Source organism: Camponotus floridanus, unplaced genomic scaffold (genome assembly GCF_003227725.1).
Source record: "Camponotus floridanus strain SB8 unplaced genomic scaffold, Cflo_v7.5 scaffold17, whole genome shotgun sequence".
In the NCBI taxonomy this organism is placed as follows: Eukaryota; Metazoa; Arthropoda; class Insecta; order Hymenoptera; family Formicidae; genus Camponotus; species Camponotus floridanus.
In genome coordinates this window covers 422219-444989 of record NW_020229292.1, presented here as the reverse complement: position 1 = coordinate 444989, position 22771 = coordinate 422219, and the positions used below count along the sequence as shown (strand labels likewise).

The following is a 22771-nucleotide window of genomic DNA, read 5'->3' as shown; positions in this document are numbered from 1 at the left end:
TATGATAAAATGAAACGAATGATAGAGCACAGTACGAAATAATAATTGCGGATAAATTTTAATTACGCGGCTCTGGCGTAATTCGATAAATTATCGCGCGATTCGTAAATTTGACAGCAAATTTGTGCGACGTGATTAAATGATCCTTTGGTACACGGTTTAATCGCGGAAATTAATTATGCGACAATGTTTAATCATTTCCGTTGCGAGAGAGATTATGTTAAAAATTAGCCGGTTAAAAGCCAAGCGTTCCGTTTGCCTATGAATAATGTATGCAGCGTGCGTTACGTTTCCGTGCGCTCGTGTGTTCTAAAATTATCCCGTACGACATGCAAATTGCACATCTGTGATTTTCGCAGATTATACAGGTCCTCGTCGAGACTCGCTTGATTTTTAAGTACGCAGATATGTATGTAACTATTCATGGAACGTGGGGGATTTTGTAGCTTAATTTAGGAAAGGGGCTTTTGTGCGTGTATCTGGTCTCGGAAGAAATTTCTCTCTTTTGATTCTAATCCAAATCTTCTTAGGAAACCCTTAATATGAGATAATACTTTAACGAATCTTGTTCTTCCCAGCTATGTGTATAAATCTGCTTTTATGTATAAATTCCATTTCCACTTCTCTCTCTCTCATATTTTCTCGATATAAAATATCAAAGCTTTGTAAGAATTATTACAAAAGAGATTGTACAATACATCTTGAAGGATTATCATATAGAAATATATTCTTTATGATGAAAAGGTGTACATTCCTTTTCAAATTTCTCAAATTCAAAAACTCTTTTACAAAAAAAAAAATACCTAAACTATTGTTAAATAACTGATGTCTACTTTTTATATTTGTCTCATGAAAAATAATTGTTAAATATAATGCATTATTTTATATGATTTTATATTTTATAAAATTTTGTGAAGGCTAAAGAGTTGTGAAAACTTATTTGACTTCTAAACGATAAACTGTCATGACACCTTTCGGCAATATTACCCGTCGCAGCAGAGCAATGTAGAGGCCATTATTCTCGCTGCATGAAAACTGGAAGACAGAATATGACAGCAGACGGGGTGGTCAATATTTCACACTATCGCGCAATGCCTCAATTACAATTTATAATGAGTTTTCGCCCCCCTTAATTACAGACGACATCCTCATCCGAGAATTACTAGGAGCCGAAGTTAAACAAGCTTTCCAGATTTACAAGCCTTTCCTCCGACAGTTCTCTTCCTCCTTCCTCTCTCTTTCTCTCGCTATCGAGGTCCAACGAATTTCTGGGCTCCGCCCTCTCTCAGGGGTGATTCCGGCGGAGTAAGAGGAGCTCGGAGGCGATACGAAAGGGCGAAGTCGATTTATCTAGCAGGGAGTCGAGAAGATCCTTAGTCCCGAATCCTCCTAGGATCCCTTTCACGAGGCACACGATACGTATAGGGTAGTCTACATCGGGGAAACCCGAGAAAAATCCCCTCTGTTGAAAATGCGTACCTCCTCTGCAATTCCGTAAGCTTTCGCTTCAGAAAAAAAAAAAGGATCGAACAGGAGCGCAAACGCGCCGGTCGATGAGGGAGGAACAAGCATTTCCGACTCCACGAGATCTCTTTCGCGAAGATAGACGATTGGCTGAAACGATTTTGATACCTTGACTCAGTTCGTGCGCAACAGAAAATAATATGCCCCGAGGAAATGAAGATCAAAATGTCATAAGTGATGCTTGGTATCGCAAATGTATTTTCGAAGCAAAAATTCAATAATATAAGCTTGAAATACTTGCGATATTATCATCAAATATTAAAAGATTATTTATTGCGATAGATGTAACTTTTGAAAAAAGAAAATAAAGAACTTGCATATGTATCGTTAACGACAAAATAATTATACATCTATATGAAATTTACCCCATAATCCATAACATTAATTTTACAGACATATTTTTAATCGACGTGCAACGTAATAATTAATCAATTAAATATCGCAAAAAATTATTCACAAATTCAACTTAAATAATCAATTTTCATTTGCCTCTCCAAAAGATATAATTAGACATATTTTTAAAAATAAAAGAGAAACAGCATATAATGAAAAGAAACCAAATGTGATGATATGCAAATGAGAAAAGACGTAAACCGTGAATGATAACAAAGGAAAATAGATAAGCCTGAAGACGACTTTGACCACGTCAAAGAAACAGAGACATTTAATCGCGGATATTTCATTCCTCTCACGTTTAAACGAGGCCTCATAAATGAGACGAAAAGAAAAACGAGAAGTGGAGGAACGAAAAGTAAAAGAGAACGAATGGGAAAGAGAGACGGCGGCTTAATACACAAAAGCGCTCCATTGACCTCCGGGGAACGATTCTATAGATGAGGATTGCGTTTTTTCTTTTTCGCGTATCGTACGTGACGAATACGAGAACGCACATCATGCGAAATCCACAGAATTCGTCGAATGGAAACGCATGAAGCGAATCGAAGCGTATTTCCGCGCAAGATTTATCACAATATCTTGGTTTGGTAGCATTGATTAATTAACGATGTTCGTAAAATATCTTGAAAGAGCAAATTAATGAAGCACAATCAAATTATCGAGAAAATTTAATAAATTACAAGTTACTTATTAAAGAATTAAAGTAAACAATATGTCACATCTACAAAACCTATGATTTGCAAGAATTTGAAATGATTATTTACAAAATACAGGATTTTGATACAAGAATATCCTGAAATAATTATCAACGGAAAATAAAATCTTAAAAAGTAGAACATTAATATCATAGCTAAAGAAAATTAGCTTTTCATGTCAATAGTGAAAACTTCTTGTAAAAACTTTTTATTACACGTATAAATTAATTACTGATTGTTTTGAAAAAAATGTATTTGCGAGATAAAAGCTGTAACATGAAACAAGCACTTTAGGGGCTCAAAGAGAGAGATGCGATTTACGTAGATGGGAGGGCAAGGAAGATATCCTTGGATGCATCAAGGGAACCATTATCGAGGGATGAAAGCATAGAGAGGGTGCGCGCTATCTTTCGAGACACCCTGTGCATAATTTATCGCCAGAACGAATCAGGTTTGGTTGTGCGTATCGAGTCTAACCGCGATGCGTAAATCGGGGTGGACGATAATAATATGCCATCGTCGAATCTGCAGTGAAAAAAAAAAATATAAATATATAAATGCATTTTTTTATCGAAGGAAATTCGAAGCAGCGTCGCGATAAGAGGAGGCGAAATTAAAATATCGTCGAAAGAAAGACTTTTATCGGTTTTGTGTAGAAGCTTAAAAAAGTTCCTTTTATAAAATATACAGGGTATATCTTAAAAAACTCCCTAACTAAGCAAATAGCGTTATTTCTGATTAAAAACCGAGTCGAAAAGTCCTGAACCATTTTTTTTTTCAAGATTCATTAAATAATTAATCAGATTTAAGTATTAAAAAGATTTCTGGAAAGATGAATTGTTTAAAAATTAAAACAGTTTATTGTTTGCTTATCCAAAGCTTCATATGTTGATAACGAGGAAGTTTGTCTTTTTATTGGTACGACTTTACTCATTAATTACTACTTTATTAAGCATTATGGAAAAAAATGGTTCAGGACTTTTCGACTCGGTTTTTAATCAGGAATAACGCTATTTGCTTAGTGGGAGCTTTTTAAGATACACCGTGTATAAGGAAGTAAGAAGTATAAAAATATTTTACATTAAAATTTAATGAAACTGCATTAGCGGAATTAAAGATTAAATTACATCAGGGAAATAATAATTAACGAAAGTTTCTAGGCAACGGCAATATATGCTCCGACTTGAAACACTCGATAGATTAAACGTGTACGATACATACCCTCGCTCATATTTCCAAAGCTAATATTCCCGTCCGCCTTTGCTTACCCTAATCTGCGTTACTTACGTCTCCGTTGTTTCGTTTACGATGAACACGTTACGTACGCAATTTATGACCGTAAAGTCGATGCTAATGGACCAACGCAATCAAAGCAATGGAATCCTTTGCTTTTTACGAGTCGCCGCGTTTCCGGAACAGGTAGTGAGGACCGTAATAAAACAAAAGCGTAAAAAATCGCAACGAAACTCCAAAATGTTTCGCTCGATACGTGTTAAAGAGAGACTAATTTTTAACCAATTTTTTTATTAGGCACCATAAAAACCATATCGAAATTCTGTAGGAGGAATAATTGTGTGTGATGAAACGTTGAAAATCAAGAATTATCCCGATTATTAGAGTTCAGTAATTTTGTCAATGAAACTACTTTCAAGCTCCATCATTCCGGAAGAGAAAAAAAACTCAGGTCACGGACTAAAAACAACCTCCAATGGCCGTTAACCCCGTTCCTCCGAGTTGGCCTCGGCGACAAATAACGAAGCAGGGTCCTGGATCCCTTGAATATGATTACACGTTAAAGGAAGGAAGGGACAAGGGGGAGAGAGAGAGCGAAGGGGACGAGGGAAACTAGGCGCTTGTCTTGATTTAGTAATAACAAGGCACGGTAGTGGAGAAATGTGCGACTGACTAGATGAAGTTCGCCGACAAAGACAGCGACAGACGGAAGGGAGATGAGACGCAATGCGAGATGAGAAAGCAAGTTCTCAAAGTAAGGAACTGAGTACACGACGAAGGTACTAATCAGGGTCTCGCGTCTGTTTCGCAATGCGATGAAACGCCGGGAGAGCCGTCCCTGCGACAGACTGCTACGCTAAATCTACCGAAATCTTCACGAGTCAAGTTGCGCGTCTGAATGATAATTCAGTCGCTGGGTTTAAGTTCGTATCCATTCTCTCATCTGTCGTATCATGGAGATTTTATATAGTCTCGTAATTCGCTCAATGTTATACGAATGTAAAATGTATGCGAACAAATTTTCCTAGAGCTATTATTAATTACGTGCTTGATTGAATAAAGTGAAGTTCGTGTTCAATAAATTCGCAACACAAATATATCAAAATACAGTCAAGCTTTAAAAAAGATAATTTTGGAAATATTTAACAGAGATTTTTTCGCATAAAAGCGAAACTCCAAAGCCTCGTGTAAATCAAATAAATGTTTATGGCAATTTTGAGAACAAAGTTTAAAGAACTTATATCAATATATTTATTCTGAAAAATGACTTTTATGAAAAAATCGCGGTTATAAGTATCATAATTTATTTTCCAAATAAATTGTATGGAAAAATCGCTTTTATAATAGAATCGAATTAAAATGCTAATAACATGAAGTTAAAAAATGATGGTTCAGATTGGATGAAAATGTAATGTTATGAAAGCCGATTCATTCGGAAACAGAATTAATTAACCTGACACCGCGTATATCTGATATCGCGAGAGTTTCTCAAAGGTTAAAGGCTAAACTCCAAGGATTTACAAGGACTTCTGACTACGAGAAGGTAGCGATTCAGAGAACGGTCGATTGAATGGATTTAGACAAGTTCCGGTTCCTCATTATATACTGACGATGACGTAGCAAGTAGTTTCCGTGTATACCACGCTCTTGTAATCGCGTATTCAGAGCTCGATGTTTGATTATTAAACCGGAATTGTGTACTAGTTACCATCGATTTCAAAGCGTACCGTCGAAAACAACTAAAGAAGTTGCAAACTAATCGTTCAATACATTGTCATTCGCGAATGTATCTTTTCTTTGCGTTTAATTTACTTTGTAAAGGGAATAAAATATGGTCAAAAAATTTTAATTTTAAAATAATTATATGCAAGCAGTCTCAAAAGTCGATTGAATAAAATATTAAGTGTACTTAAGATGTTAAATCTTTCTTTTGTGATTTTTTAAACGTTGTATTAAAATATTAATAATTACGCACACACGCGCACATGTATTAATTTACAGTATATATGTATATGTTATATACATTAACAGAACTTATAAATTTAATTTTAAAAAATGTATTAGTAAAATTAAATGTATTAATAAAAATAATGCATTGATGAGAGTGGAATATTTAATAGAAAAAAACAAATCACATGTAGAAGACATTTCATATATGATCTCAGATATAAATATAATATAGATTCTGCATTATTTTAAAGTGGAATATTTAAAATAACAACGACATATTTAATATGTTGTATAAATTAAAATTCGAAAGGGTGAAAAAAAATTGAAAATGATGTTTGTAAGAAGCTATATTGGCCTTGTTATGTAGAAAAAGACCATTAACATAAAAAAGAAACCACTCGCAACTGCAATTGCTGAGAATATACGTATAGGATATATAGAAATAAACTCTTAGTGAAGCTTTCTCACGCGAAATATACGAGTAGAAAAAGTTGCGCTCTCGACAAAGTAAATTTTGCGAAAGCCTCAGACGGTTCTAAATGCATAATAGCTACCACTTATGTCGGCTAAAACATACTGTCACGAAATCAAAATGACGGAATATTTCTGTAACTACAGTTTAAACATTTTAAGATTTCGTCACTACATGCAAGTACTTTAGGATACGTCGCACGATTCGCGTATAATACTTTAAACATGCAAGAAAAAAATTGTGCCCACAATATTTTTATATAATATAAATTCAAGAAATAAATTCAATATAATATGAATTAAAAAAATAAATAAAATTATAAGAATATTCTTATAAGATTAAATAAAAAAATAAATCAAGTAATAATATTAATTGCCAAAAGTACTGCTTTTCTCTCATAGAAATTTAATATTTTTTAATATCTGACGTATTTTTTATTACATATTTCATCGATATTATTATTAATACCGTTGCTATCAATGATATAAGTAGATCAATCATTGCTACAAAGTTAAAAATGCTAATGTAACTGCCAATATCTGAAATAGCTGTCAATATTTATAATTTATCGATCGTGCGAGGACTCCGTAAATTGTGCTGCCATGGGAAAGTCTCGGATCGGAGAAAAGTAGCTTTCGCTGTGTGTAACCGAAGATAATACGCTCTCCCGAATAACGGTCGGAGTTCACATTTCAACGGGGTTATAGAGATGGGAAGAAAGAAATTGAGAAATACACGAAGGGATATAGAAAAGCGAAATAATTTCGAAACATGAAATTTTTGTTATCTCGCGTTTCTCACATCTCTGTCTTTTTTTACATATATGTTTTCACGACACACAATTTCGTCGAGTAGAAAGTGCAAATGAGCAATCAAAAATAAAATTGATTCACTGAAAAGTGTTAATCAAACGTAAAATAATTAAATATCAATTCAACGTATCATTATAAATAATAGTTACACAAATTTCTAATAACGTCACAATATCATGTTATAAAATAATACCGAGAAATTTTGTTCAATTTTTTATCACCAGGGGAATTTATAATCAGTTGTAAATTGTGTAGCTTGCAAGTTTGCTTGCACGGTGCTTTCTCGTGACACCTGAAGCGAGTTTATATATTTATGTTTCTAAAAGTTAGAGAAGTTACTCTCTTTTAAGAGTGTCTTCATATATTTGCTTGATCAAGAGCAAAGTGTATTGTGAAAATATATTCTTCATGTTTATATAAATATCTAGTGATACTCGCAATTGCTTAAAGCATCATTAGACAATTCACATCTATCTAAAGCAAATCTCTCCCCTGGATTTAAATAACGGAAGACAGAAGCGTGTAGACAGAATTTAAGAGTCGCAGAATCGTCGAATGAAAATAATCTAAAAATACATCGGTACTTCCACAGTGGGATTACGGGACCGAATTCGTGCAACTCACTCTGATGCTCTTGACAAAAAATAATACACGAGCTCACACACACATAGTATTACCTATAAATAAACCAAACGGAACATTGTGCGCAGTGAAGCAGCGCAAATCGCTGTACTATGACATATTGGTCAGAAGTCGTTTTTCCTGAACGGGGAGAATCGAGAACCGAAGGATTCTCGATAGCACGCACGACAGACAATTCGCGATTATGGGCAGAAGTCCAAGGTCTTCAAAGCGTTTCAGGCGTCCGGTTCATGTCAGTCAATGGAGTATAAACTTTCTAATCGAATTAGAGGTCGACGTCCCTTTGCCAAGGCATTTTACCCGATCAAACAGGTTCTCCGATGTGCCAATCTGAAGATATTGTTGCGCACGTAAACAACGAGGAGCGAGTTCGCAAAGCAATATTAGGAAGCTCTTGAAATTGAAGCTATTCTCTTAATTACAAACTTTGCAAATGACTTTCGATATTCGCAAAAGTACAAAAAATTCAATTATTTTGATATTTCAACGTCAATAATATTTTATAATAATATCTAAGGATAGGCACTTTATGCTTTTGAACACCTATGGATTATGCCAGGAAAAAAATGCTTGATTATGCCCTCATTATGCGCAAGAATCTAGAGATTATGCGCCAATTATGCGTGTTAAATCCGCTATTTATGCGTAATTATGTGATCTCAGACTTTTTTGTATTAAAAATATTGCAAAAATTAAAGTTATTTATTTGTTTAAGGGGATTACATTGCAAAAAGAATTGCATTATTTTCTCTTAAAGTTATTTTTATTAATAAACACAAAGAATTAATTTTTTATGCAAACAAGTCTCTAACTTTATTATCTGGTCCATATATGGCAGCGCTCAAACTCGGACGTCAAAAATTATTCATTATTAAAAAAAAAAACCTTTCTTCCCCAAATCCAAGTATTTTAAGTGTAAAAATGGACTTTTTGCGACCATTATGCCATAAGAGAATTGTATTATGCTGCGTGGAGAATTTATTATGCGATTGAAATTATCAATATTAAGTATGTACTATGCATAACTATCAAAATTAGAGCTTAAGAATAATTTTTGACACATTATGTTATTATGCTCAAAGCATAAAGTGCCTATCCCTAATAATATCTATAAGAATTCTATTACTTTAACAAGATGCATATTAAGAGAAATAAATGCGTAACAGGAGGCAGCGGTGTAAATCTAGGATGATGTGTGTAAATCCGTTTCGCGCCTTACGAGAATATCACGTGTAAAAGAGAGAAGACAGGACATTCGCAGGAAGGGTAAATCCAAGGGAATCGAAAAGGCTTTTACGGTAAAACGTACTCACCGCCATGTCCTCGCTCCTGTAAGCCGTGAGGGTCTGCTCGTCCTGTAGGAGGACGCAGTAACAAGGCTCCCAGCATGCTTCGTTGGCGGCCTCGCCGATGCAGCATTCGGCCTCTGCAAAAGAGAAAGATGATCCCTCATGAATAACCACGGCGACTAGACGGCACCGACGACATCCATTGTACGTATCGTCGTCCTACGAGAGAGTAAGGTCAAGAGAGTGACTCGCAAGGATAATAGACCGGGCGTCAATTATCCTCGCGAGAGACATGGAGCATAGCAATCGTGGATAATGGCCGATCATCCAGAATGTGTATCGTCCTGCGAACGGATTATATCGATTGCTTTCTCGTAATTATGATTATGTTATTTACAAAATAATATGTATTAGAAAGGACGTAATAATACCGTAATCTCTCGCGTTGCAAACTCAAAAAACGTAATCGCGGAATGGCATGATAATTTATACACAGAGAAAAATGTATACTGTATTCAAGTAAATATTATTTATTTTAAGGATATCATAAGTTTGTATATCCGCAAATATATCATAAGTTTACCACAAGCGTTAAATTTAATTGAATATATTCTGAATTTTAGTAAGTGCAGTATTTTAGTCAAGAATATTAAATTAAAATAAAACCTTGGTTTGCTTACTACAAGAGTTGATGTAAAGTAAGTTTGATTTTTCTTTGATACAATTTTACAATATTCTTGAAGAGAAAATAAATTCTTCTTTTGAGTACATGATAATGAGATTTTCTAACACTTGTGATGAGTATATTTTAAGACTATTATCAAGAATATATTCTTTGTTGAAGAAAACTATTACTTAAAAGAAGAAAAATAAACTGAGTAATCGCTTTTCTTGGCAGTAGAATGATATTTTTCTCTGTGTAGATGTTTGCATAGCTTTCATGTCGAAGAAAGAAGAGGTCGCAAGAAAGAATATGAAATCAGCTAACATAATTTTAGCTAAATTGCTATTTTTCAAAGTTTCTAAAAATATAGAAATCAAATAAAAAGAGCCATTTAAATGTTCAATTTTCAACACTTAATTAAAATATATTTTTGAAATTTAATAATATAACTGAAAAATTTAAATAAAATTCTCCCCCAGTAGAAATTCGCTGCGAAATAAAGTTTCGTTTTCTATTTCCTTGCCGAAACTTGACTCGCCCTTCAGTTTTCAATTGTCAATCAAATCAGGAATGATTGATGACTCGAAAGCAACTACTATTTCGCCAAGTTTATCTCTACAGTATCTATATTTTAGTTTACTACAGCCTGACTATGATTTATGACGAGCGCGTATAACCGTCCAAGATTTATGCATAGACGCGTAACAACATTATCGCGAAACACATTTCTATGCTACGGAAACATGAACGCATTTTAGTTGGGAAGGATGGTGAGCCGAAGTAATAAGCGAAACACGTTTCTGGTAGCTCGAGGGAAAACGAATTCCGTCATTAGAAAATTGTCGCTATCGCTTATGTATGCGCGATACACGAGATACGCGGCCGAGATACTTATGCGTATATATTATTTAAGAAACTTTCTGAATCACGATTGCTGCACTGAGAAAAATCGCTTGAATGTAAACAAGATATGTATATGATGGAAGGCATTTTGGTTAAATCAAACAAGAATTTCTAGTTATCATGATATGACTCAATTTTTTATAACTAGAACGTTTAATAGATTTTACTATAAGAATTTGATTAGTATTTCCTGGTTGGATCTATAAAATTTCTGGTACATTAATTTCTTTGCTTGCTCTTAACTTAACTCGTATTCAATATTTGCCATGAAATGTATATAAAGAACTAGTATTAACATTAAATCCAAAGTATATTTTTTTCTCTTACGATCAGTAGTGCCAGAAAGAGAACGCTAGCTCTCTGATTGTGTGTGTTTAAGCTGCATCCTCTTTTTGCATCACTGTTTATCAATTTAATTTCTAATAAACTGAATTTATAATTTATTCAATAATCTGGATTGAATTTATCCAATAATCTTGTTGGAATTCAGAATATTAAACAGACTTTTGAGATTAGATGGAAAAAATTTTAGATGACTTGGTGCTGGTGAGTTTAGTATTATTAATCAGAAAATTTGGTAAATTTAACAGGAAGAAATTAATCAGATTCATCTGGTAATTCTTACAAGAATTCTAGTTCGTCCATTTTCCAACAGACATATTGGTTGAATCTACCAGAATTCTAATTAATGCAACCAGATTTTTTTCTCAGTGCGATGCAGACGATACGTTTAACGTACAACGTACGCGAGCGTGATGTGTAATAAATTTTATGCAACTCTGTGAAATAATTTCAGAAACAATGGGATTTCTCAATTTTTTTTTTCGTTTTTTAATTTTTTACAATTCAAAAGGTATTCGCTGCAAAAACGTGACTGCAATCGGAAACATCATCGGCAGACAAAGCGTAAGTCGGTACGTACTGATTTCAGTCGGTATTGTCTGACGATTGGCAGCGTATTGTTTTTGTAAAAGTGCAGAAACGAACGAAGAGTAAAAAAGCGCAAAGAGAAATTGGAGTACGAAGCGATGGATTTAACAAAGTTTTTCATTTCACGATATGCTATCAAACACAGTAAAGTTACTCGATATGCAAAATAATTTAATATTAATAAAATATAATAAAAAGGAAAATTATTATATATTATTTATATTATTTATATTAAATAATATGTATATAGATTTTTAATGATTTAGTTTCTATAGAGATAGTAACTTGAAAACATCCTTAAAAATATCGTAAAGTGACATTTTACAAGAAAAATCATGCAAATGTGATCGACATAAAATTATAGGGCACTTTATAAAACCTATATTTTCTCGATGATCCTGCAATTTTTATGGGCTAAAGAATGTAATTTGGCACAGACAGTTACATCATCAATCTTGAAAATATAAAAAAAATACCTAAAATTTAAAAATATTATTTTTCCAGTTTTGCAAAAGAATTCTAAAAATATGTCCTATAATCTAAATACAATTAATTTAATATTTAATGTTTACAACAATAAAATCAAAGAAAATTTGCTGTAAATAATTTTTTAATTTAATTATAACATTTTCTATCTATTTTAACCTGCTTTGTACATTTCGTTTTATTTTTATTGGTATATAAAACTGCATAAATCACTCAAATGTCAATTATTCGTACCGCAATTAAAAACTGAAAAAGGATATTTAACGACTAATGAACGTGCCGTAACGGCGTGTTGCCAAGAGCAAATGTCGATTTGTTGGCCATCGAGTGAAGTGAAATTGTCCATCCAGCAGAATCACGGTGCTTACGCGAACTACGAGAAGATTACAACCGCGAGAGTACGTTTAAACAGCGGCGTGCAAACGAACGGTTCGCAGAAATAACACCGGAGGAGAACGCCGACTTATACTTACATTAGACCAGACCGCTAATAGCGGTAAACACAATGAACGAAGACGAAGGATGAAAATCTGACATGACGACGAATAGTAGCCATGTGTGCAGAGTAGTCGGTACGTGCTTTTTACAGCAACGTAAGATGGTACATGTTGACAATTTTATGACCATTACGCATGCACTAGAATCCTTTGTTGCGTTTTTTACCTCTGATCATTTTTTTTTCATGGACGTACGCGCAAGTCATACCGATATATAATTGCTATTCGATGATTGGCATTTTCTACGACCACGTTGTACCACGTTGTATACTTCAATTCGCACCACGCCGACCAACGGTATTAGCGATCTGGCGTAAGTGTAGATGTCTGTGGCTGAGAGAAGCCCATGCGGCTGATGAGCAGTGCCGCTGTTGATACCGTTGAATGCTGCGGTACACTCCCATTTAGACGGATATAGGTGTTAATTGCAATCAGCCGCAAGATGCATTATGGGATATACAACAATAACAATGCTAGAAGACTATTATTCTTGTAGTTTAATAAATGAAAAATATGCGAGGTCCCACCAACTACATTGTAAAAAAAAAGTATGTAAAATTACACATATAATCAGTGTAACAATTACGCTATTTATAACGGAAATATATAAATTCATGTACTTTTACAAAAATTAGTTATTTTACTCTTTATTGTGTAAATATTCGTTTATATTTGATGAGAAATTACAAGATTAAAAGTGTAATTTTTGGATTTTATGTAAATGTACAATTTTTTGTAACATTTATATAAAATTTAAAAATTACACTTTTAACCTTGTAATTTCTTATCAAATATAAACGAATATTTACACAATAAAGAGTAAAATAACTAATTTTTGTAAAAGTACATGAATTTATATATTTTCGTTATAAATAGCGTAATTGTTACACTAATTATGTATGTAATTTTAAATTAAATTTAATAAATACATATACAAAACGTATTATTACATAAACATTTCTAGAAATCTACTTCTAACATGTAAATTTACTAGTACAAGATGCTTACTTACTTACTATTTAAGATAATAATTTTATCTATGAAATGTAAATTTATTAATGTATGTAAATATACACCTTTGATAGTTGGTCTCAATATTACCCACTATATAGTTGTAAATTTACACAAAAATTTTTTACAGTGTAGAAGAAATTGCTGAAATTAATCAGTTGTCATTTTTAAACGCATAGAGAGAGCAAAGAAAATAAAAAATCTTTTAATGAAAGATATTTAAATATATATATATATATATATATATATATATATATATATATATAATAGTTTCATTTACATATAAATAAAGATTATCGGAAATATTTTTATTCTTTAATAATATCGATAATTTTATTGATATATTTTCGAAGCAAGTTTCTTGTTTAGAACTTGTAAAAAATTTTCAAATACAATAAATCAGTTGTCATTTTCAAATGCATATAATAAACAGAGAAAATAAAATATCCTCTATAATTTAGCAGTTTTATTCATATATGGATAAAAATTGGAAATATTTTTATCATTTAGTAAACATTTATAAAGGATGTCGACAATCTTAATGATATAGTATATTTTCGAATCAAGCTTCTCTTTCGGGAATTGTCAAGAGTTATCAAAAATATTTTCGATATCTTTGCATAGTGTTAGAATTGAAATAGATCAAGTTTTTTTCGCGGTAACTAGCTTATTAAAAAGACACATCCAATCTGTATACTTAAAATAATAAAATGTTATAGATTTTTTTTCGCGAAAAGATAATAATAAACAATATATTCATAAATCTATTCTCGTAAAATTTAACTAAATTATATCCAATGTTTGCAATCCAATGTTTGCAATTAAAAATCATATTTATCCTTGCAACATTTTAAAATTTTTCTTCCAAATGCTAATTTTATATAATACTGCACAGAATTTATGTGTCTTTAAACGCCATTGCAAAATTTTTCAATACGTTTTGTTTTGATGTAAAGCCTTGAAGGGCTATTGGTACATAAATCGAGTAGGAGTGACGTACATGCTATTTCTCTTTCAATGGCACTGTCATCCTACTTTACTGCTCTGTGTGATTTCGCGAATATATTGAAAAATATATATCGCGGCGAAAAAGCTATCCCTACTCCCGCGGGTACCATCGCAAAAAGTTCCTAAATGATTAGTCTCGCTTGGCACTAAATTTTTCGTTACTTCCCGCCGCCGCGCTTTTTCCATAATGGACACCCTCGCTTCATATTCTGCACGAGAGAGAGATATCGCATTACTTTTATAACCGAAAATTATTCGCCCTGCCTCCGAGCACTCGCGGCACTTTACGGTTCTCGCGAAACTTTCGTACGGATCGCCTCCTTCTTTTTTTTCCCCCTCCAAATATATTCCTCGATAAAGCTTTGCGCAGTTAGCTTTTTCCAGTGTGCACTCTTTTTTTCAACGAATCCTGGAAAAAGAGTTTCAATGAAACGTTGTAATCACGTCTGAAACAACATCTATACTTGTGCTAACAGTTATCAGATTTTTCCGAAATAGTTTTCAATATTGTACAGATATATAAATATATTTAAAAAAACATTCCTTTAATAAATTTTAAATTAAATCCAATTTTAAATTTTATTAAAATTATAATTATCAATTGTGTGCACACACATCTAAATGTGAATTTATCAAAATAACATTTTTTTATTAAGATACTTCATATTATGCCATTTATATTCTTTTCTTTTATATTTATCTCTAAAAGTTAGTCAATGCATTGTGACTTTTTCTTAAGATAAAAGTATTCATCAAGACGTACTTCCTTTCTTTACTTTTCATAAAGTTAACAGAAAAGTCACTTCGCTTGATATTCCTGCTTGCTCTCGGAAAATAGAAAACGTCGAATGTCAAGTTTCAAATATATCACAATACCTGGATATTTCAGAACTTTTCAAACATTTCATTGCGAGAAGAGGCAACGGAATAAAAAAATGACGATATTACATTTCGTCAAAAACTTTGTCAAAGATTTCATTATTTCATTATTTATAACAATAAAAATATGCAATTAATGGCGTAAGATGCACTTTAGATAAATTTGTAGCGTTGAGAACTGAGCTGTTATGAAATTACATCAAAATAAAAAATTTTTTGGCTTTCATATCAAAGTATATGTGGTAAATGCATCCAGATGTCCTTTCTCTGTGCGTATCCTCGACATTCTTATGAATGCACTCATGCTAAGCCTCGTTGCGAAGCCTTCGATGCGTATATGGCTCACAATGGACAATGCTACATCGATGAAAGACGATTCAAACTTCGATGATTATGATGACGATTAGAATTTAAAGTCCGGCGGCGAAAGCTTCACCGCTCTTATCGGCGGTTAATCGATCTCATACATCGTCCCACGAGTCCTTGAAACTTGAACAATCGATGCATGCACTGCGTCGATTCAGCGAGACCGAGCAAGGTAAATGGAATGCAACGAAAAGCTTTTTAATCGCGTGATTTCGAGGGATTTTGCTAAATGGATTTTTTGAATCCTCTCAATACATTAAATCAATTTTACATATTACAACGATATTAATCTATATCCATTAATCTATATCCATTAATATAATATCCAATAGTTCAATATCTATTATAACATAAAAAGTTATTAATAATTGAAATTTTTATGCGAGATATAAAAGAGCAGTTATTTTAATATAATATTAATTTTATTAGCAGAATATTTTTAAATTGTTTTAAAGTGAAATAAAAATAATTTTTAATTCAAAATATTTTTTTAAAAGATCTATGGATTTATAAGATTAATATTAAATATAAAAGACATATTTATTAAAAATTTTCAAAAATATTTTGGAAAATATTATTTCAAATTTTAATTGAATTAACCTGCAAATTCATAACTTATTTTGTATTTGCTATCTAAACCTATGCAAACCTAACAATGCTTAATTGAAATACATGTAATTGAAATCTATGCAAATCGATAGAAACTATAATAGTGATTAATGATTTACTAAATGGATGCAATGGTAATTCAAGATACATAATTATGTAACATTACATAATGTTGCATGATTAATTAACAATTGATTATTAGCCACCATTATTGAACAAAATGGCACATTATTTTATATCCAAAGATGTTTAAATTATAACGTAATTTTTCAATGAAATTAATAAGAAAAATAATTGTTGGGAAAATTTTCGATAATCTTCGTCGTTATTTCATAGCATTCGTTTTACACGAGGGTTCGATTTCATAGCAACGACATGAAATCGTATTGTAACAAGTTTCTCACGGAAATAACGTCGTCGACAATGACGATGGCGACTATGAATGCTATAGAAGTTTCATGAACTTTGAAGTACATAGTTCTCGCGAGGCAAACTATATAGAATTCAGAGAAAGAAAAACTAGACAAAGATAACGAAATTCACGAGGAACCAGATAACCAACAAGAAAATAAAAAATGCAACACTTAAAAAAATAGAATTAAAATTAACACAGAAGAAACAGTAATAACGAGAAACATCTAAGGCTTTCATGAACAATGAATAATTTTCTGTAGATTTTCTACATGCATGAAAGATTTTTTTATAACATTATTTTCGTTAATGAAAAGATATACCGTATATTTAAAAAGAAATTATATTCCTTAAAAGCAAGCAATATAATTAAACTCAATTAAAAACATATATTTAACTTATAACAAAACTTCTAAAAAGGTTATATTTTATTTTTCTTTAAAATAAAATTAAGTTTCTAGAAATATATTCTTTTCTTAATTTTCTTTTTCTCCCTAATGTACATTTTATATACGCATATAAAAGCAATATCGACTCGTGCCAGACGAAGAATAATTTTTTCACGATGTTTTGACGTATGTTAAGAAATTTTCTATCAAGTTTTCTGGTCTTTGCACGAATAACGTTATAATGTTTCGTCGTAATGTATTCAAATATATTTATGGCGGCTATAAATGCGAACATTGCGAAATAATATTTATATACTGATACATATGAAGCGTAGCCAGCGAATCGAACTCAGAGATACGGCTTTGTGTAGTCGGGATCTTTTATTCATTTTTATATCGATAAATGGTAATGGCATCGTCACAAGATCGATACAACATTACGTAGCTGCCTTTTCTTTTTGTTTGAGAACTTGACCTCATAAAATCAATACGACGACGTCGCTTCTGCTTTTTATGTCCCATTGTAACCGGAAGACACGAGTTTATTTTATAACGATAATGCATTATCGATAGTCGACTAGAATTTTTTGCAAATTCTTTATGATCTAAAATTTTGGCAAAGTGTTGTAAATACTACAATTTAAAAAAAGAAATCTAATCATTTGATGAGAGAGATGCTAACCATTCGTACTGTCATGTACGATGATTATTTTTATGTATTTTTTTTATATCTTGCAATATAATTTATGACATAGAGATATTTTACCAAACTTTTATGATCCTTCAAGTAGCAAAACACACACATATGTATCCTGCAAATTTTAATTCCGCTCAAATTTCTTTTCTACAAAAGAGCTAACCGAACGTTTCCTTGCGTAAATACATCCGATTACTCACGTATCTTATAACATAAATCTCATGCATCAACATGATAAATCACACTTCACTAGCGAATCTCGACGTTTTACAGTTACCTTTCGCGCCTGATCTTCGCGAATGTTACATGGTTGCTTTGTCATGGCGTTGTTCCCTCGCTAGAACGCTATTTCCGCGTCAATCTCGCAGGGTCTTCGCATCTACATAATCAGCCAGCCATGTCAAATAATCGAATGCCGGGGCTCCCGAGAGAAATCGGAAACAAAATAGTAGATATGCGCATCCAGCAGACGAGTCAACGATTTTTCCGCGAGCGGGCAAAAAATGGGACGTCGTAAATAAAATTGGAAATATTCCGCCATCGTCTATCCTCGTGTCCTTTCTTTCCTCTCGCGGCACGTGCTGAATCTGTGCGGCATCTTTGCATTTTCTCCGTATGCCATATATGCGTGCATGGCATTCCCGCAGGACTCCTCGCAATAAATTCCAATTTCTGCGTATTCTATTCCGATCCGTCTATTTTGAATGCGGTCGCGTCGCCCTCAACGCTCCTTTTGGCAAAGAGATTAGGCCTCCCCCGTCAAAAAATTCATACAAAAAGCATGCGAAAGGAAAGTAAACAGGATGCGAAATTTTTACAAATATAGAGTAAAAGATTACATTATTCAGTAACTATACTCTCTAAAAGTGAATCAGTGAAAATATCACTAATTTAAACAGTAAAATAAGATTTCACTGAGAATCAGTGAGTATTTTACTGATTTTCAGTGGAAACGCTTATTTTTTTGTTATTTTATCTTATATCTCACTGATTATGATATGAAGTTAAAATAAAATTCACTATAAAACCAGTAAATTTTACTGTAAAACTAGTAATCGCTAGTTCGTTCGTTTACCGCTAAAAATCGCTATCTCTCTCGTATTTAATTTTAGTCATAAGAATTATATAAAGTTTGGAAAGAGCGACAGATAAAATTAGAAGTATTACTTCGACTTAATTTCTGATATAATCTCTATAGAGAGACTTCAGGTATTAAATCAATCTTATATAAGTTGGACAAATAAATGTCTGACGACTTAATGAAAATTATGAAGAGATGAATTATAGTTTAATATTACTGACGATAGAAAGCAATATTACTGATTGAAACAGTCAAAATTATTAACTGATTCTTTCAATAAAATATCACTTTTACAGTGCTGTATTTTTATAACTGTACTTTTATACTGCTGTAATCAGTGACTATTTACTGTTTTTCAGTGATAATACACTGATTCACTTTTAGAGAGTATAATGCATATTTCTTCTCTCTGCCGAAATTACTCTATATTTTACAAAAATAAGAAACTGTTGAACCATCTCTCCGGGGATTTGTTATTATGAGATATTGAAACTTTATGTAAAACTTTATAATATAATAATACAAGATGTCTGTATATATTCAAATCTTGTAAAAAAATTTCCTGAAAATTCTCTGATCTTTCAGATATTTTTTATTCAAAATTCAAGATAAAGAGAATATTTTAAAGATTTTTTTAGAGATTCCTAAAATAAAATAAATTTTTATTGTATTCCTTTCCTAATATTTTTCAGTCACATAAAAAAAATAAAGAATCACTTTATTTTTATTTACTTTTTAAGTGTTAGATGCTAGATTTGCAAATTTATTAGAAAAACTGAACAATTTTTATAAAATAAACATTTTCCACTTGCACATTTTCGTTTCTTATTACTGAAAATTACAATAAAATATATTTACTGTATATTCAATAATTTATTAAGACATCGAATATAATTTCCTAAGAATTCCCTGATTTTTTCAGGTGCAAAGCAAATCCTTGAAAGTTATAAATTTCCCATATCTTTTCAGACATCCTTTAATAATAATTTACAATCTCAAGTCCCATTTTTTAATTTTATAAGTCGATTTTGTTCCTGTATTATATGATTCTCTGTTTTCGTTTTTTTATCTCTCTCACTTTGTACATCTCATTATCCTTAGAAGCGTTTTATTTCCCGAGAGTAAAACAAATATCCTTGTCTATGTAGTTATATCCACCCAACGCGGAAAGTGTAAATCGCTTAATTTTGACCCTCTCGCTCGTTCACTTAATATTCCATATCCGGCTAAAGGTCCGCTGCGGGCGTCTCGAGAGCATGCAAGTCTTTACGCTGGTATTTGCACGGGAACGTAAAGACAGATGAGGGATGATGCTAGACGGAGGTGGGAAGCATTCTCCTCCGGGCTCGTCTCTCCTTCTCTTTCTCTCTCTCGAGATGAAACTTCACGTCCTCACGTGCAAGTGTTACGGAAGAGGCAGAGAGTCGCGCATGTTACGACTAGGAAGTACTTGTATCGCGAACCAATTAAATCCACCGAGTAAATTAAGAGAACGTCACGCGCGTCCTTTATTGCCCATTTAACGAGACCGAATTGAATCAAAAACAGATTGGATGCGCTTTTTTTGGCGACATGCGGTCTCGCTAATCGTATTTGCGTGATGCAAAACCGCAGGAAGAGAGAATCGAGTCAAGCATCAAGAGAGAAAAACAGAGAGAGAGTCTTTGAAACGATGTCGCGAGACAGTAGATGAAAACTTGAGAAAAAAGCGAGGAATGTCGAGTGGACGTCAGGAGTGACATTAATAATTGTATAAGAGTGCGAGATTAAAATATCAAAAGATACGTGTCTGTTATAATATTTTATACGCTTTTATAATTTGTAATTTCAAATTTTTTTTTTAATTTGTCAGGAATTATCAAATGTCATTCGCAAATAAAAAAATCCTCGCTACTTAATATCTGATAAAACTTGACTTGCGGCAGATCATGTGTTGTCACAATGTCAACTCTTGCAACGCGAGAATGTTAAGACGAGACAAAGAGGCGACAGGTGAGAAGTTCTCCAGCTTCTCCGGAAGCAGCCTCTCTCTTCGTCAAGAGAGAAAAGCCAAGACGAAGATGCGCGAAGTCCATCTGTGCGAGTCGAGATTATTTTTGCAATCCTCATTAGGCTCACGTCACGACTCTAATAGTTATTTCATTAGCGATCTTATCTGTGACAAGAAAGCAAGAAAGCTCTTCCTCTCTTCTTTTCTCTTTGCCTATCGTTGTCCTATACTATCCCGATTTTCCGCATATCTCACGCAAAAAAATATCTTATGCATATATGATACGATATATACTGTCCTTTCACCTTAATTGATAAGCATGATACACGCGCCGTCAAATTGTTACATCGGCAATAACGGCAGGTGCCGATGGCGCATAGACCGGTGCAAGACTGTATTACAGTCATTACGTCATTGGGTAGACGCCGAGAGCGCATAACGTGTAAATTGTTACATGTTGCATGAGAATGAGGTTACGATGTGCATGTCGTTCCAGGAATCTATTCAATCTTATTTACATGAAACGCGATCGACCGTAACGTACGAAATCTATAAAAACCGGTCACGAATTATTTCGCAACTTATATAAATTGATTTTTTAATCTTTTCGTTTTATCGATATTGTTATTGTGAAAATTTTAAATAATATTATGTAGTAATATTATTGTGCGAGAAATAATAAAATCCGCATCTTTAAAAAATAATTTTGCGAAATTATGTGTACCTCGTGTAATTTATTATCGAACGTTATTATTGTTAGAGAAACAGTTATATAAAATTTTATTTTAAAATCTTAAATTCTTAAAATCTTTAAATTCTTTTTCTAAAAAGAATATCGAATTTTTTTCAAAATTTCTTTAATTATATATATGATTTTTAATTTAGTTCTCAAATAAGATTTGAATTATAAAATTGATTTTAATATCTTTTATAGCAATCTTAATAATAATAAATTATAATATTCTATAAATAAAATTATAGAATTTGATACGATAAATCGACAATTGAAAGATTTTTCTGAAAGAATAACTCAATAATAAGCAACGTAATTCTTTTCAATTACGTGCAACATGACCTTTATGAATGAATTGGCTTCTGGCTTTATTTCCTTAAGATCTTTCAGATGAATTATCGGTTCATCAGCCTGTAAACAGTGTCCATGCCAGACAGAGGCGAGCCAAGCAGACAGATTTCATCTGTCACCTCGTACCACAGAAATCGCTTCCAATAGAAAGTCTCCTGAGTCATTCACAAAGGTGTCTATCGCTCTCAAAAGGCTACCTTCTCTCCGATCATCTGCGCTTCTTTTCTTCGATCCGTTTATATGATTTGATATCGAATCGTTTCTCCAAACGATTCGATATCAAATCACTCGTCGCTACAATAGCAGTTGAAAGGGTAGAAGAATAAGACCCCCGTTTTATCAATCAGCATATTACATATCAAAAAATCAAGTAAAAGAAATAAAAGAAAAATACCATGTGATATATAATGCATCATATAAAAAGAAATATATACATATATTAATTTATTTAAATTTATTTTGTACAGATTCTTCAGCAAAATCTTTTTCTCAAGATTCTAAAAGCTTTTCGATATTTATTTTATACGATGTATACTTATCATAAGTAATTAATAATATAGACAAAAAGGTCTCGAAATAATCGAGTTACGAATAATTCATTCAGTAAATGTGATTCTTTTAGAAATCAAAAGAATTTTCAGCATAAAGAGCATTTGAGATCTCGATCTTTACCTTTTATAATTGTCTCTTTTAATCATCTCTAATAATATTAGTTGTACTTTCTCGAGCTCTTTGACTTTTCCTTAACTTCCA

The 22771-nt window shown here is 32.4% G+C and overlaps 1 protein-coding gene across 6 annotated transcripts in view; it reads right to left on the bottom strand.

The window, feature by feature from the left end:
• Positions 1-22771, bottom strand: part of LOC105250089 (probable Ras GTPase-activating protein) — a 294638-nt gene that overhangs the window by 158370 nt on the left and 113497 nt on the right. For all 6 annotated transcript variants that reach the window (XM_025407320.1, XM_025407321.1, XM_025407318.1 and 3 more), the window contains one exon: positions 9038-9150. In XM_025407320.1, coding sequence (XP_025263105.1) covers positions 9038-9150 — 113 coding nt within the window. The remainder of the gene's footprint in view (positions 1-9037; positions 9151-22771) is intronic.